The sequence below is a fragment of the Bos indicus genome, chromosome X, assembly GCF_029378745.1.
Source record: "Bos indicus isolate NIAB-ARS_2022 breed Sahiwal x Tharparkar chromosome X, NIAB-ARS_B.indTharparkar_mat_pri_1.0, whole genome shotgun sequence".
Taxonomy (NCBI): Eukaryota; Metazoa; Chordata; class Mammalia; order Artiodactyla; family Bovidae; genus Bos; species Bos indicus.
In genome coordinates this window covers 16,610,110-16,626,142 of record NC_091789.1, presented here as the reverse complement: position 1 = coordinate 16,626,142, position 16,033 = coordinate 16,610,110, and the positions used below count along the sequence as shown (strand labels likewise).

Below are 16,033 nucleotides of genomic sequence, written 5' to 3'. Positions count from 1 at the left end.
GGTTGGGCAGTTGGAGATTGGTCAGACTGTGTGCACTGGGAAACCACAATTCGGTTTCCACAAACCCAGCTGCCTGGTGATTTTTCCACTGCCTGCAGGATACCCACTGCCCAGCTCCCTAACCCACATCGATCAGGATGAATGAGCAAGTAGCCTGATGATGTGCCAGTTGGGCAATTAGCGATTCAGCAAGTCCAGCTTCAAATGAGCAGTTCCAAATTCTTCCTCTGACTCTTGGGGACTGCCCACTTCAGAAGAGACACTGATCTGCTGCTGTGGGGCTACCATTGTGGGGCTGAAGTGGGACTCCTTGAGGGTAGCTGTGCATATGGATATGAGTACTGCCTAGGGCTGTATGCAGACTTCAGCTGGATTCCTTGTGTTCAGACACCAAGAAATCATAGCACCCACAGCATCATCCCACTTAGCTGACAGCTCATATGCCCTTAGTTCCCAGATGGGTATATATATATATAATTTAACATATTGATATACACGATTTAAATGAATTTTGCTAAAGATAAGGAAATATAGGTATAATAGCAGGAAAAACCCCCTTACCTCCACTCTGCTGTGAGGGAGGAGAGAGAGACACAGAGAGCACTGATCTGCCTGCCAACCTCTTTTCCTCACAGGCTACTGGCCCACCCACTGCCACGTGATTTATGCCCTAGGGCAACAGCATAGCTGTGATAAAGATTTACACTAGGTTTTCATCTTCAAATGAGCTACAACCTCTCTTCCTTGTGTATTCAAGTGCTTGGCACTCATTGCCTGCACGTTTATTCTGAAATTCAAAATGAAAAATGGTCCCTGGAGAAGCTTGAAGAGCAACACACAACACATCACTTCCAAAGCATGCTGCCAGTTTATATAGAAACTAAAGGGCAATCTCCACTCCCAGTGCTGGTCTGGTGTGCCCAGAGAGATTATACACATTGACTCTTTCCATGTGTGCACCTCGTGAAGGTGTGGGACACAGAGCAGTAGGGAAGGCATAGGATTTGGAGTTAGGGCAAGGGGTTAATTTTCAAATTGACACAGCATACATAACTCAATATCAAACAATCTGATCAAAAAATGGGCAGAAGACCTCAACAGACATTTCTTCAAAGAACACACAGATGGTCAACAGGCATGTGAAAAGATGCTCCACATCACTAATTATTCAGAGAAGGTAATGGCACCCCACTCCAGTACTCTTGCCTGGAAAATCCCATGGACGGAGGAGCCTGGTAGGCTGCAGTCCATGGGGTCGAGAAGAGTCGGACACAACTGAGCGACTTCACTAATTATTAGAGAATGGCAAATCAAAACTACAATGAGCTATCACCTCACACTGATCATCATCAGTGTGGCCATCAGAATGGCCATCATCAAACAGTCTACAGGTAACAAATGCTAGAGAGGGTGTGAAGAAAAGGGAACCTTACTATCCTGGGTATGGAAATGTAAATTGGTACAGCCACTATGGAGAACAGTATGGAGCTTCCTTAAAAAAAATAAAAATACAGTTTCCATGTGATCCAGCAGTCCCACTCTTAGGCATATATCCAGAAAAGACAAAACTCTAATTTGAAAAATACATGCACCCCAGTATTCGTAGCAGTACTATTTACAACAGCCAAGACATGGAAGTAACCTGAATATTCATCAGCAGATGAATGGATAAAGAAGATGTGGTATAGATACATATAAGAATATTACTCTGCCATGAAAAGAATGAAATATTGCTATTTGCAGCAACATGAATGGACCTAGAGATCGTCATTCTAAAGTGAAGTAAGTCAGACAGAGAAAGACAAATATTATATGCCATCACTTATATGTGAAATCTAGGAAATAATACGAATGAATCTATATGCAAAACAGAAACATACTCATAGACATAGAAAACAAACTTATGGTTACCATAGGGGAAGGTGGGGAGGGACAAACTAGGAGTATGGGATTAAGAGATACAAACTGCTATATATAAAATAGATAAACCATAGGGACTTACTATATAACACAGCGAACTATATTCAGCATCTTGTAATAAACTATAATGGAATATAATCTGAAATATAAATCAATTATACTTCAAAAAAAGATGAGGAGTCAGGGCATTTTGAATATTCTCCTCTCAGCGCCTTCACTTATTAGATATGTGACTTTGAGCAAGTAATTGTTTGAGCCTCACCTAATTTACCTATAAAAAGATAAGAATGATGCCTGCCTCACAGGTACAGTACAGCTTAGAGGCCAGTGAGCTTGGGTGCTGGCATTCTACAACTCTGGATTTGAGTGATTAGTTGTGCAAGTCCCTCTGGGGCTCAGTTTTATCATCTGTGCAATGAGTATAGACTTTCGCTTGGGATGAAATGAGACAATTCCTGTAAAGTGCACGGTGCCTGGCATGTAGGACGGACTCATTATTTAATAGCTAATAGTATGATTGTTATTATTTGTCATTTAGGTATAATTTCCAAGACTTCTAGAAAAGATAACTCTGTGTACTCTCCCAGATGTTCTGGCACATTTGTCCCATATTTTGGATTTGTGGGGGCAGAAACACTCGCATTGTTTTTGTTACCTAGTTTTGAAACTTCAGGTAAGATATGAAACTGAGAATCCTGCTATAAAAGGAAATCAGCTTCCTCATGAAAACAGAGGCTTTGTCCTAACAATGGTGCTACATCTTCACATTTGGAAAGGTGTCCAAAGTCCACAAAAATGTCAAACTGATCATGAATTTTCAAAAAGTGGTGCATACATCAATAGCACCAAGCCAAATCCATTCATAAATGGGGAGTCTCTAGGATAGCCCTGGCCCTTTTGATCTGTCACATTGATAGAGACTAGCAAGGTCTATGTGGGCAAGAACAGCAGTAGCTTAAAGTCTTCAACAGAGGTTTTTTCCCTTGGGAATCCAGTTTACTTTCCATGTTGTGGACAGATCCAGTCAGTCAACACAGATGTACACCAATGGAGTCCATTAGTCCGATGTTTCTCTTACTTCATCCCAAACATCTGGACAGTGAAGGGTATTTTTCATTTATTTTAAAATCAAAATGGTTGGTTTTAGTAAATTCAGCAGATTTGGTTGAGCACCTGGTTTGTGCCATCTGTCAGATACTATTGGAGATCCCAAGGAGGTCACAATTTTGAGAAAAATGAGACTGATGGGTTTGAAGCAACCAAAGACATTTGGAGGGCTGAAATTCAAACACAGTTCTGTCAGCTCCGAAGCCTGTGCTGGCTCCGGTTCCCTCTTTGTTCGGGGCTGGCTTGAGGACAGTTTCAGACCCAAGCCAGTGGCTCCTACCACACTTTGATGTCGACAGAGCTGGAAGCTCCTTGACGAAAGCAAGTGACATATGTCCAGGATGGAACATTCCACGTGTCACTGCTGTCTGACCCTCTTCATGACTTGGCTGAATATTTCCTGAGAATGATCTCGATTCTTAGTTTAGCACTTGCCAAATCCTTGCTTGTTAGGGACTTTGTCATGCTCTGTGTCTTAAACATGTGAAAATGTGAATGAAGCAGTTCTGTGTCACCTTGGCAGCTTGCCATTCTTTGTCTGTGTCAGCATCCGGTATTTGGGATTCAGTAGAGTAGCAGTCTCTTGTGAAGCAGAATGTAAAGGGCACAGTGGGAATCTTCCCTGAGGATTTGAACTAGTCTGAGATAGCATTCGTTGTGGATCTTCCAGATCCCCAAATCTGAAATACAGAGACAAAATGAGGTAAAATAAACTGTAGAAATACACACATGCATGCAGATTTATGTTTATGTTCTAAGTGAAACTTTTGCAGGCTCTTATTATCAGAAAGCAAGCCCTGTTATACCCAGAATGTTTCTAAGGGATTCTTAATGGTCTATGCTTCCTTGGAAGCAAAAGTGTAGGTATGATCAAATTGAAGGAACACATTACTGAAACCTAACATACAAATACAGATGTTTGCATCTGGGGAACTCAAAAACACATTCAAAAATCACTGTCAGCTTTTTAAAAGAAGCAGACTCACAGATAGAGAGAACAAACTAGTGATTACCAGTAGGGAGTGGAGGGAGGGGCAGGATAGGGGAGAGGGAATGGAAGGTACCAACTATTGTGGGTAAGATAGGCTGAACAATTTATTGTACAACATGGAGGAATATAGCCAACATTTTGTAATAACTTTAAATGGAAAGTAACCTTTAAAATTATATACATTTTTTAAAAAAAACTTTTAAGAAATACTGCCAACTTCCAGTTGATGTAGTCAGCCTGCATCTGTGCACCCCCTTTGATAGTTCAAACAGTGGCCCCACATCATGAGTCAGAAGGCATCTCAGGAGGAAAGACAAGCCAGGTTTTCTTTAATGACCTCTCTCTCTCTCTCTTTTTTTTTTTTTTTTTGGTTTTTGGTTTGCTTGGTTTGTTTCAATGGCAAACTGTTCCTTTCACTCCTTTGTGAACGACTGCATTGTCAAGTAGGTGCTTCAGAGATGCTTCAGAAAGAATGTGTCTTGGCATAGCCAAGGACAAGGTACAGCCAGACCCATTTCCCATGAAAACAAGAATCCCTCGGCCTCCAGGTTCTTAATTAGATCAGCGCTAGAGGGCACTCTTATGATGCCAAAATGGGAGGATTTTACTAAAAACTGATGGACAGGGGTCAGGGTGAGCGGACAGAGCTGTTGCTGTAAGGACAGCTGACAACAAACAGCTTAGGGAAGACCTCTGCAACTGAGAATTGCCTGACTCTCCAACAGATAAGAAAACACTCTGAAAAAAACTGTAGTCATCTTCCTCATCAGATCCACTTTGTGCTTGGTGTTTTGGCAATACAGAGCCCAGGTATTAGGTATTCTCACAAGGGAAAGGACAGAAGAATCGCTGATTGTTACCACGTGATGTAGTCAACGTGCGTGTAGGCAGAAAACAGCCTGAGCAGCTTAGGAAAATGCGTTTACAATTTCATAGCTGCTACTAGCATAGCATAGCAAAGAAATAGAGAAGGCAATGGCACCCCACTCCAGTACTATTGCCGGGAAAATCCCATGGACGGAGGAGCTTGATAGGCTGCAGTCCATGGGATCGCTGAGAGTTGGACACGACTGAGTGACTCCACTTTCACTTTTCACTTTCATGCACTGGAGAAGGAAATGGCAACCCACTCCAGTGTTCTTGCCTGGAGAATCCCAGGGACGGGGGAGCCTGGCGGGCTGCCGTCTATGGGGTCGCACAGAGTCGGACACGAATGAAGTGACTTAGCAGCAGCAGCAGCAACTGCTAGAAAGGAAGAATTGAAACTCTTGGGGGTCTTTTAGGGCTATTTTCCCAGTCTTTTGCAGCCCTTGCTCTTTGGCTTGCTCCTAAGGGCTATGTGGCTGTATGTGGAGGCACAGACGCCTGCTTGCCTGATGGTGGATGTGGGGTGGGTAGTACACCAGCAGGGAAGGGGACCTATAGATCTGCGTCCTGGTCTCAGCCCTGCCACTAAGGTGTTCTGTGATCTGCAGCAAGTCCGCAGAGACTTGGGGGTCAAGAAGGTTGTGCAGCAGCATTAACTGCAACACTAATGATCTCTAAAAGATCATCCAAAAAAACTAACTAAATAAAAGATCACCCCTCAGAGACTGTGATTGATTGATTGACTGATGGTGGTAGAAAGACCTTTAAAACCACTTGTTTATAGCAGCCACCTGAGTTCTGAATCCCACCTTGGGTTAGAGAATGACTCCATGCTGTTGATCGAGATGGTACTAGAAGGATCTGACAGCTCAGAGCAGCTGATCTGCCCATATTGGTCATTCCTTGAGGTGTGACCACCCAGTCCAAATACAACCTCTGAGAGTGACCACAATTCAACCATCAGTAGTTCCCCCCCAAACTGGCTTATTACATTCAATTTAAAAATAAAGTCACTCAGTCGTGTCCAACTCTTTGCCACTCCATGTACTATACAGTCCATGGAATTCTCCAGGTCAGAATACTGGAGTGGGTAGCCTTTCCCTTCTCCAGGGGATCTTCCCAACCCAGGGATTGAACTCAGGTCTCCCGCATTGCAGGTGAATTCTTTACCAGCTGAGACACAAGGGAAGCCCGGTCACACCTGATTTACATGCTGGGCACTGGCCAGAAGGTCCCAATCATGTGCAAGTGAAGTTCCCTGAGGACCCAAGGGAGGTCTGGAGACATAATGGAAAGAGTGGGCCACTGAAGACAAACTTGTCCACTCAGCCTTTGGCCCCCAAGGTCTCTTAGAGCAATGCAAGAGTGTTTCTTTCAGCCTCAGTTGGTTCAGAACCCAGGCTTTATTCATAGGTTCTGGACTAAGTCAGATTCATTATAAAGCCTTAAAATGTTCTAATGAACAATGGCCTTTGGGAAAGCACCTAATCCAACATCCTCACTGCAGATAGGAAACCCAAGAGCCATCTTCCCCTCTGGAGAGTAGGCTTAAAGGAGTCACAGAGCAGAGCTGCCATTTATACACACATGTGTATATGTATAACTAAATCACTTTGTGGTATACCTGAAGTTAATACAATATTGTAAATCTATATCTCAATAAAATTTTAAAATACCTCGTGATAATTAGCATAAAATATAAAATTTGCAAACAAAATAAAAAATGAGTCGTTCACCTGGGACTTTCTATGCATGGGACACCTTCCCATTTAGGGGACCAGGTTCAACATGCAGAAAACTTTTTCACTAGGATATACCATATTTGGCCTTCAGAGATCAAACGAAGATGTGGCTGGAGATACAATAACGAGTTGGCCGGTAACTAAGCAGCAGTGTATTAGGTCAGACCAAGACAAGAGTGGAAGGGCATCCTACATAGTGAGAAGGTGGGGGTATCAGGGGCACAGCAGCTCTGGGTGTGGGAGCAAAGCAATCCAATGTCACAAATCAGAGAGCTTGAATGTGCTGTTGGCTTGGCGGCTCTGGAACGAACAGTGGTCAGTAATTGGTTCCCACGGGGTATTGTCTGCCACAGATTAGCAATCAGACCAAGACAGTGTTGGTAGGTTTTTTTTGTTTGGTTTTAACCACCCTTTGCAAATCTGAGCATTCATGAAAGCCTTTGTCTGGGAGTATGTGGCTTGGCGGTCCCTGTTGATTGACAGCAATCAGCAACATCCTAGGCTCCTGGCAGATGGAGCAGCTGCATGAGCCGAAAGAGAAAAGGGGAGGGGGAATCAGTTGTTTATCAATTAGATTTTCCCTGTTATTCTCAATTAAGTTTACTTGTGTAACTTTTCCATCCTAGAGAACCAGCCATTCTCTGTTTCAAATAAACAAAGCTGTTTTCCTGGACAGAATGATGATCGGCTACATTTCAACTTGGCTGTTACTGTTTTGGCCATGTTTTCCTCTACTCATAAGCTCAGACTGCGGGGCTCTGGGCTCTCTGAACTGCTAACGGCATGTTGTACAGAGAAAATGACTAGAGATTGCTGTTCTTCTAACTAACTTGGCACCAAAATGAAAGACAAACCTATTAGAGAATTACAAAAGTACTGGAACTGGAGGATTTTTAGAAACCACCTTGTGAAAATCCTTCTTTTCATATGACTCCCTGAGACTGGAGAAGAGAATTTGCCCAAGATCAAATGAGTCATTGGTAAAACTGGATTAGAAACCAGGAATACCGATTTTTAGGCAAAGGGTCTTGGATTTTTACATCGTCCTGTTTCTCCTACGTCTTAATTTGGATCCTTAATATCAAAGTGAATAGATAGTTTCACTTTTTAAAATTGAATTATAGTTGGTTTATAGTGGTGTTAATTTCTGGTGTATAGCAAAGTGATTCAGTTATACATATATATGCATTCTTTTAAATATTCTTTTCTATTATGGTTTATCCCAGGATATTGGATATAGGTCCCTGTGCTTAGATAGCTTCATTTTTTTTTAATTTTATTTTATTTTTAAACTTCACAACACTGCATTAGTTTTGCCAAACATCGAAATGAATCCGCCACAGGCACACCTGTGCTCCCCATCCTGAACCCTCCTCCCTCCCCCCTCCCCATACTCTCCCTCTGGGTCATCCCAGTGCACCAGCCCCAAGCATCCAGCATCGTGCATCGAACCTGTACTGGTGACTCGTCCCACACATGATACTATACATGTTTCAATGCCATTCTCCCAAATCTCCCCACCCTCCCTTTCCCACAGAGTCCATAAGACTGATCTATACATAAGTGTCTCTTTTGCTGTCTCATACACAGGGTTATTGTTACCATCTTTCTAAATTCCATATATATACGTTAGTATACTGTATTGGTATTTTTCTTTCTGGCTTACTTCACTCTGTATAATAGGCTCCAGTTTCATCCATCTCATTAGAACTGATTCAAATGTATTCTTTTTAATGGCTGAGTAATACTCCATTGTGAATATGTACCACAGCTTTCTTATCCATTCATCTGCTGACGGGCATCTAGGTTGCTTCCATGTCCTGGCTATTATAAACAGTGCTGTGATGAACATTGGGGTACACGTGTCCCTTTCCCTTCTGGTTTCCTCAGTGTGTATGCCCAGCAGTGGGATTGCTGGATCTTAAGGCAGTTCTAATTCCAGTTTTTGAAGGAATCTCCACACTGTTCTCCATAGTGGCTGTACTAGTTTGCATTCCCACCAACAGTGTAAGAGGGTTCCCTTTTCCCCACACCCTCTCCAGCATTTATTGCTTGTAGACTTTTGGATCGCAGCCATTCTGACTGGCGTGAAATGGATAGCTTCATTTTTGTTCTGAATGTAAATGCCAGGGAGTAGGTGTCATCATTTGAGGTTTCTTGTTAGCAAAAATCCCCATCTAGAGTTTGGGGCTCCTGTGACAACTCCTCAATTCCCATTTTCCATTGATATATATCAATATGTGTTCCCTTCATTTTCATCTTTTCCTTTCCCTGCTAATTTGACTTTTAGGTAGTAGCTGTCACTGAGAGATGTTTACTTCCATCTTGAACCTTGGCCCAGAGGAGGGTTACTGTTACTGCTTCTTCCCCAGCCAGTGTCTGGGTCATGGGCATGAGCCCCACAGGCCCTTTTGTTACCACTTGCTGTTGCTTTCCCAGGAGGTGGCTTGCTGAAGGGTGCCGAGTCCAGTCTCGGAGTGTTACAGAACACTGCAGCATCCAGTGAAAAAAAAAACTCTGCCAGGATGTGGTACAGAGACTTCCTGTTTTCTTAGTATTTCAAGGCACACATACTTGGAGTTCTGTGAACAGCAAATGCCCTCATTGAAAAGAAACTTGACTTAACAGCCTTGGGGAGGGACTTTCCACACGGGGAACTCGTGAAAAGCCATCATGTCTCTTCCAATCAGAAAGAGAAGCCTTTCCAATCCAGATGTGGAATCAGATGCCAGCGGTTGTGTTCTTCATACATAAAGACATAAATAAAATGAGAAGAGATGTTTTCATAGAGTTAGTAACAGACAGTATATTTCTGTGGGAACTCTTCTCCAAACAGATGGTGTAAGGAAAAATCTTTCACAAGACTGTAAACTCTGTGAAGGCAGAGATTTGTGTCTGTTTTACTCACTGCTGCATCCTTAAGTGCCTCTAACGATGCCTGTTACATAATAAATGATAGATATTTTGTGGGGATGCTTTTTAACTGAATATACTTGACATATAACACTGTGTAAATTTACGGTGTACAATGTGTTAATTTGATACACTTGTATATTGTAATAGGATTGCTGTTGTGGCGATAATTAGTACCGCTATCACATTACATGGGGCTTCCCTGGTGGCTCAATGATAAAGAATTTGCCTGCTAATGCAAGAAATGCAGGTTTGATCCCTCGGATGGGAAGATCCCCTGGAGAAGGAAATGGCAACCCACTTCAGTATTCTTGCCTGGAAAATTCCATGGACAGAGGAGCCTAGCAGGCTATAGTCTATAGGGTCACAAAGAGTCAGATTTGACCGAGTGACTACACAACAGCAACAACAATGTCACATTACATAATTATCCTTTCACTTTATTAAAAGGTTTTTTAATAAAGATTCCATGTAAGAACCTTCTCAAAGAGTGTGTGTTTGTGTGTGTGTGTGTGTGTGTGTGTGTGTGTGTAAAATGGATTCCTCATGTTAATTCATTTTTTCTAATCAATATGCCTCTCCTTTTTCTCTTTCTCCCCATGGCTTTTGATTCACTTCTGTTGACTATCCACCCTTTTGACTGGTACACCTATAACATCTTCCTGGATCACCACTGAATAATCTACCTCTGGCAACCTGGACTCCCAGGTAAGACAATGCGCTTCCAAAAGTCTTCTTGGTGTAATCCCTGGGCAAATTTTAATAGACCATTGAGAAGCTTACAAAGACATTTTTAAAAAATCTCAAGAGGCAGTAGTTCCCCTGGTTAAAGTTAAATTTGATCTGGTCCCCATAACATTAATTATGCACATACTTATATTATTTGAGGATTTCTATTAATGCTGCAAAAATAGAATTAGAGTTTTGGAAAGTGCTACATATTTGACTTCAGAACTTTCTAGCATGAAGATTCAACATATAACTTTATGTTTTCATGTTGTTATTATTTTTATTTTTCACCTAAAGTTGTATTTTTTGTTCATGAGCCTGAGTGCAGTGGAAGAGATACTAGCCTTTCTTCACTGTGTAGGGAAATTAAGTCTTGGTAGGCCAGAACATTCTAGATTACTTCTTTCTTGTGGCTGGAATGGAAGAGGATCACACTGGGCCCTGGATGGTAAGTCAGCTAATGTAGGTATCTTGTCTAACAGATCTGATGTCACTAACTACATTACTTTTGTTTTCATCACATTTGCTTCTCCACCAGGCTTCACAACTCACAGAACCAGGGAAGGGGGCCTTAGCCACGCCAAGAGCTGATGATAAAAGAGCCATATGTTGCTCCTTAAACAATGATGCAAGGCCCATTGCCATGTCTGCTAGCCATGCTATGAAAATCTCTCTTAACTCACCTCTAAAACCTCAAGACATATTTAATGTAAAGAAATATTCCTCCAAAGAAAATGTCTAGGCTATATAACTCACTATGGGCACAAAAGTATTAGCATATTATAATATCCTTTGCTTAGTATAAACCAAAAAGCTATCTAAGCCCATTTGAACTTGCAGGTTAGCAATTGTCTGATGCGCAACTTCCCAGTCCTGCCTATATCAGAAATCCACATAGTAGAATGAGTATTTTGTGACTCAAGATATAATATGAAAGCAACTGAGTATTTTTTTAAACGGAGAGACATTGCTTACATTGATCGATGTCTTGCATTTGGGTGGAAGGAACAAGTGATGATTTATGTATCATTTTCTGTGTGCTTTGAATTTTCATCAGTTGGAAGAACATCCACAAAGTCTAATCATTCTTTCTTTTCTTTTTGTTATTTATGTTTCATATATCCTTGATAATATGAAAAATCCCTGTAAATTCCTCCTAGGTCCTTTCAATCAGGCATTTCCGTTTTAGTGATGCCACAGTGCTTGGTTTGGTATGGTCTTGGTTTTGGTTTATTGACTTTTGTTTTTTGCTTAGATTGCCATTGCCTGTGTGTCAGGGAGTGGAATTAGTTATGACTGAATGGGGGATCTTTCATTCTCAGCCCATAGCCCTTCAGAGGTTTGACTTTCAGCACTACCCTGTCCCTTTTAGCCCTCTAATTCATAATTTCCCCACTACATGAGAGGAGCTAGTGGGGAACAGAATTAGGGAGCCATCCATGAGCTGTTGCCTTGAGGTTTGGAAAGCTGAAAAAAAAATGTGATCAAAGCAAAATGGAAAACTTTTATTATTTTAATTCCTCTCTTACTAAGCTCTTGCTAGCACCTGGTTTTACTGTTCCTTTAACAGGTGGAGGATTTTTCAGATTCTAGATGCAGCAAGGTAAGTGACAATGGATTTTGAGTTTAACCAAACCCAAGTGAGCTAGACAACATAGACTCTGCCATTGTCCATCAGTTTAATTTCCATACAATAAATAGTTAAGTTTCCACTTGGATAGATTCTTTCCATGTTTCTTTTTTAGTTTAAAACAGCTGACATGGCCCAGGCATGCAGTCTCAGATCTGAAAGCTGACCTAGTTCAGAAGTGGGGCGAAAGTTCCGGGCCAGCATCCCAGTCGGCCAGTAGGTCACTAGCTTCTTTTCCTTTTTGCTGAAATCGGAAGACACTGTGGAGTGTTCTGTTATGAAGACCCCACCCCACCATCAACAAAGCGTTCTCCACAGAGCTTCAGGGGCACCTGCCTGTCTCTCAGCTGGATGGTGGTTTAGGAAACAACTAGGTCAGCATTTTACTGAAGGGAGATGAATTATTTGAAAGTATCAGGGCTTGTAAAGTATGTACATATGTAGATTTGCAAGGTAGCGTAACCCCATAGGCTAGGGACCTTTGTGACATGAACTCTGCAAGTCTAATCAAACACAGGAAAGTTTCTAACTCCAGGGTGGGGGGCTGGGGTGGGGCTGTTGAGAATACAACAGAATAGTGTCTTTCCAGGCAATGACTGTTCCCTCGAGCTGTGCTGTCATAATGCCATCAGTGCTGAGGAGGCTGGGAGAATTGTCAGCCATTTTGTAAATGTGGCTCTCCTTGCTTGGCACATGGTTTTCTAAGATCATACTGCTCACCAGTACTGTATTTGGCCTATTCTAGGCTTATTGGCTCCAGAAAGATTTACCAGTGTCTTTACTTTCTCTTCCTACCCATCTATATTATTTGTTCCCTAGCCAGAGAAGTTAGGAAGAGCAAAGGTTATAGCCTTTGGATTCCTCTACTAGAGAAGACTCTCACTGAAATAGAGTAGATTGACCATATCTTAGATACCCAGTTTGGCTTTCAGTAGCTGGATTTCCATATTCCCATTAGGGTCTCAGTGGATTTATTTGACATCTGAGAAGCATCAATTCAGGGTTTAATTCCATAGTCAGGTTATAATTCATTGAGATAAATGGTATAGACACCTAATCACACAATATTAGTGTAGGAGGGCATCTGAGCATCATGGATTGGGTGTATCATGGTGGCAAGAGTACTACATTTGCTACTAACTAGTGGGGTGACTTTGCTCAATTCCTATGTCTGCTGTGAGCCTTGACTTCCTCATCTGTCAAATAAAACAGAGTGGGTGACCATTAAGATAATAGCTAATTAACCTAAAGACTATTATCCCTATAATTGCTTTCACAGGGAAAATGTTACAAATTTTGTTTTATATTTGTTTTAAATTTTGCTCCATGATAGAATCATCTCTGTCTTAATAGGCTTGCTATATAACAAAACAAGTCATGACTTATTCTTTATTTTTATTATGGGGCTGAGTAGTTTGACCAGAAACTATTGTCAGAGTAATTTACCTGCTTTTAGTTTGTGAGAAAGGAAGAGAAGAACACAGATGGTGCTATGGAAGAGAATCAGCTTTGATAAACGTCCATGGGAGCCATTTTTAATTCTGGTGGACTGAATGATGTATGAAAACTATTTGCAAAGCTAGCATGTTTTTCGACCACTGGTAAAATAAAGCAACAATTCATTTGGTAATCCCCATTGTACATTTAGTTTTCTAAATACACAAGATTATGATTATCTCTGTCTAGTAATTAACAATTTGCATAAATGCTTGCTATTATTTAGTTGTCTGAATGGATTTTCTAATCCAGAGAAAGAAGGAACAATCAGTGGGAGCCATCCCAAATGCCTTGCATTATTGCCACACACATGCACAATTAACAGCGAGGCTAATTGTTTCAGACCAGAACCTCATTTGTGCTTCTATAGACAGCAAAAACATTAACTGCCAGAGTGTTTGCAACTCTCTCTCTCTGTCTCTCTCTCTCTTTTCCCTATAGCCAGCTGTATTATAAGGTCTGCAGTTGGCTGCAAGAAAATTATTTGCCTGGATTTTCAGGGTATCATTTTGTGATGGAGTTTCCAAGCTTCTACTTAAGTTCACGATCAATGCCTTGAACAACCAAAGACTGATTTTTTTAATAATATTTTAACAGTATGCCTCTATAAATTTAAAGAATAAAAGGATGCTGACACATAAACCAGTTCTGCTGCTGCTTGTCCATTCTGCTTCATATTTTGTACCTTTAAAATGATCGGCGTTAGACCTGCATATGAGAATCATAAAAAGTCAAGACTGGAGGAGGCCTTTAAAATTACCCTATCAAATTCCCTCACTTTTCAGATGAGTTTGATAGACAGTGATTTGAATATCAATAACAACCACCAAATCAATGATGCCACACGTTTTAAAAAAAACTATCAAACCCTTGGGAGCTATTGTAGTAAATACATTTGAATGATAACCGGTTTGAAATTATACAACTTCGGCTTCTTTTCCAAAAAGTGAATCCGATTTCTTTAAATGTTCCTTCATAAAGTTAACCTAAACATTGCCATGATGTTGATGGCATATGGGTGAAAGAAGGTGTTCTGTCAAAGTACTTTGGTCAATAGGAGACGCTCAACTGATGTACCAGCTCTCTTCCCCTCATACACGATGATGTCACTAATGTCAGCATATGAAGTGTTTCTTCAGTGACTGGGAGTACTGGCTTTTGGAGTCAAACTGTCCTTGGGTCCAATCCTGGTGCTGCCTGTCACTTGCTAGCACTGTGACCTTGAGTCATTTTTTTAGCCTCTGCAGACTTTGAATCTTCACATGTAAATACCTTACAGGGTTGTTGCGAGGATTAAATTGAGATCATGCATATCAAGTGCTTAGCACTGCTCCTGGCATATAGTAAACAGTCAATAAGTGGTAATGGTTATTACCACGATTGTCTCACACACCTAGTACCAGTCTCATGCAACACTTACATTTCATCTTATGATGGTCTGGAGCACACGCATATACACCTGTACACATCAGCATATGGTCACGCAGAGTTCACAAGGATGGCACCCAGAAGACTGCTTTCCAAGATTATCTGTGACATGTTTAAAAATCCAGTGGCTCCTCCAGCTTTACTGTTCTTGAACTCTTTGGTGATTTTGGAACTTTTACACATCTTCTCGTTTGAAAGCATTCCTAATTTATCTTGGTTCACCTCCTGTCTTCTTCTCAACACTTCTTAAGTTTCCTTTGTTGGATGTCTTTTACACACTCATGAGTGTGTGCACACATGTGCACGCACACACACACACACACACACAGCCTCTCCCCCTCCCACTTGGCTCCTTTCAGTGGAGCAATTCCCAAGGTCCTGTCATTGATCTGCTTCTCTTCTCTTGCTGTGTGCTCATTCTGGGTAATTTCATCTCCTGACATATAGCTTCACCTTTCACCTCTACACTAATGATTCCTAAATTGACCTCTCCTTAACTTATTCCGGAGCTCCAGGCTAGCTCCAATTTCCAATTGCTTGCTGAGCATCTCCAGGGCAGGATATCCTAGGAGGCTGAAGTGTAGTCTGGCTTTTGTCATCCAGCCTCAGGAATGCAGATGGGGGAATCTAGCTTTGAGAAGTATTAAGGGCCAAAAACAAGGAAGATGTGCTGAGCATTCATCTGAGCAGAAGTAAAAGTAGTCTACGTTAGAAAAGTGGTTCACATTGAGTTTCCGTGGAAAGCATGACAAGTCAACTGTGAATTTCTATGATTATGAACTGGAGTTGAAACTTTCAAAGGTATATATTTTCCAGGGAGAAGAAACAGTTCTCCTAAGTGAAAACTGAGATCAATTTTTAAGTGTTGGTAGTCTGGTATGTTTGAGGAAAGGTTAATTAAAATGATCTTTCTTGGGACAGTCTGTATGGTTAATCTTGCTGCAGTGTTTTGTTATACAAACATACGTGCCCAGAGGAAGGATAATGCCTTCATCCTGAAGGATGAACATGTGGGAATTTTGAGAGCACTATGTGTATAGACACATACACACAGGCTGGGTCAGACATGCCTGACATATTGAATGTGTGAAAATAATTCTATCACATGGTAGATCGATTTTTTTCTTTTATTTATTCTGCAAATATTTACTGGACACCTTCCAGATGCCATGCTGTCTGTGGAACAATGGGCTGTCAATACAGAATGTG

General features: G+C 41.3%; 1 protein-coding gene across 2 annotated transcripts in view; it reads left to right on the top strand.

Annotated features, from left to right (window-relative positions):
• Positions 1-16,033, top strand: part of HS6ST2 (heparan sulfate 6-O-sulfotransferase 2) — a 404,806-nt gene that overhangs the window by 301,369 nt on the left and 87,404 nt on the right. Inside the window, exon 3 of one of the 2 annotated variants that reach the window (XM_070784763.1) lies at positions 11,840-11,872. The exons of the other annotated variant lie outside the window; for it this stretch is intronic. Coding sequence (XP_070640864.1) covers positions 11,840-11,872 — 33 coding nt within the window. The remainder of the gene's footprint in view (positions 1-11,839; positions 11,873-16,033) is intronic. 2 annotated transcript variants of the gene reach the window in all.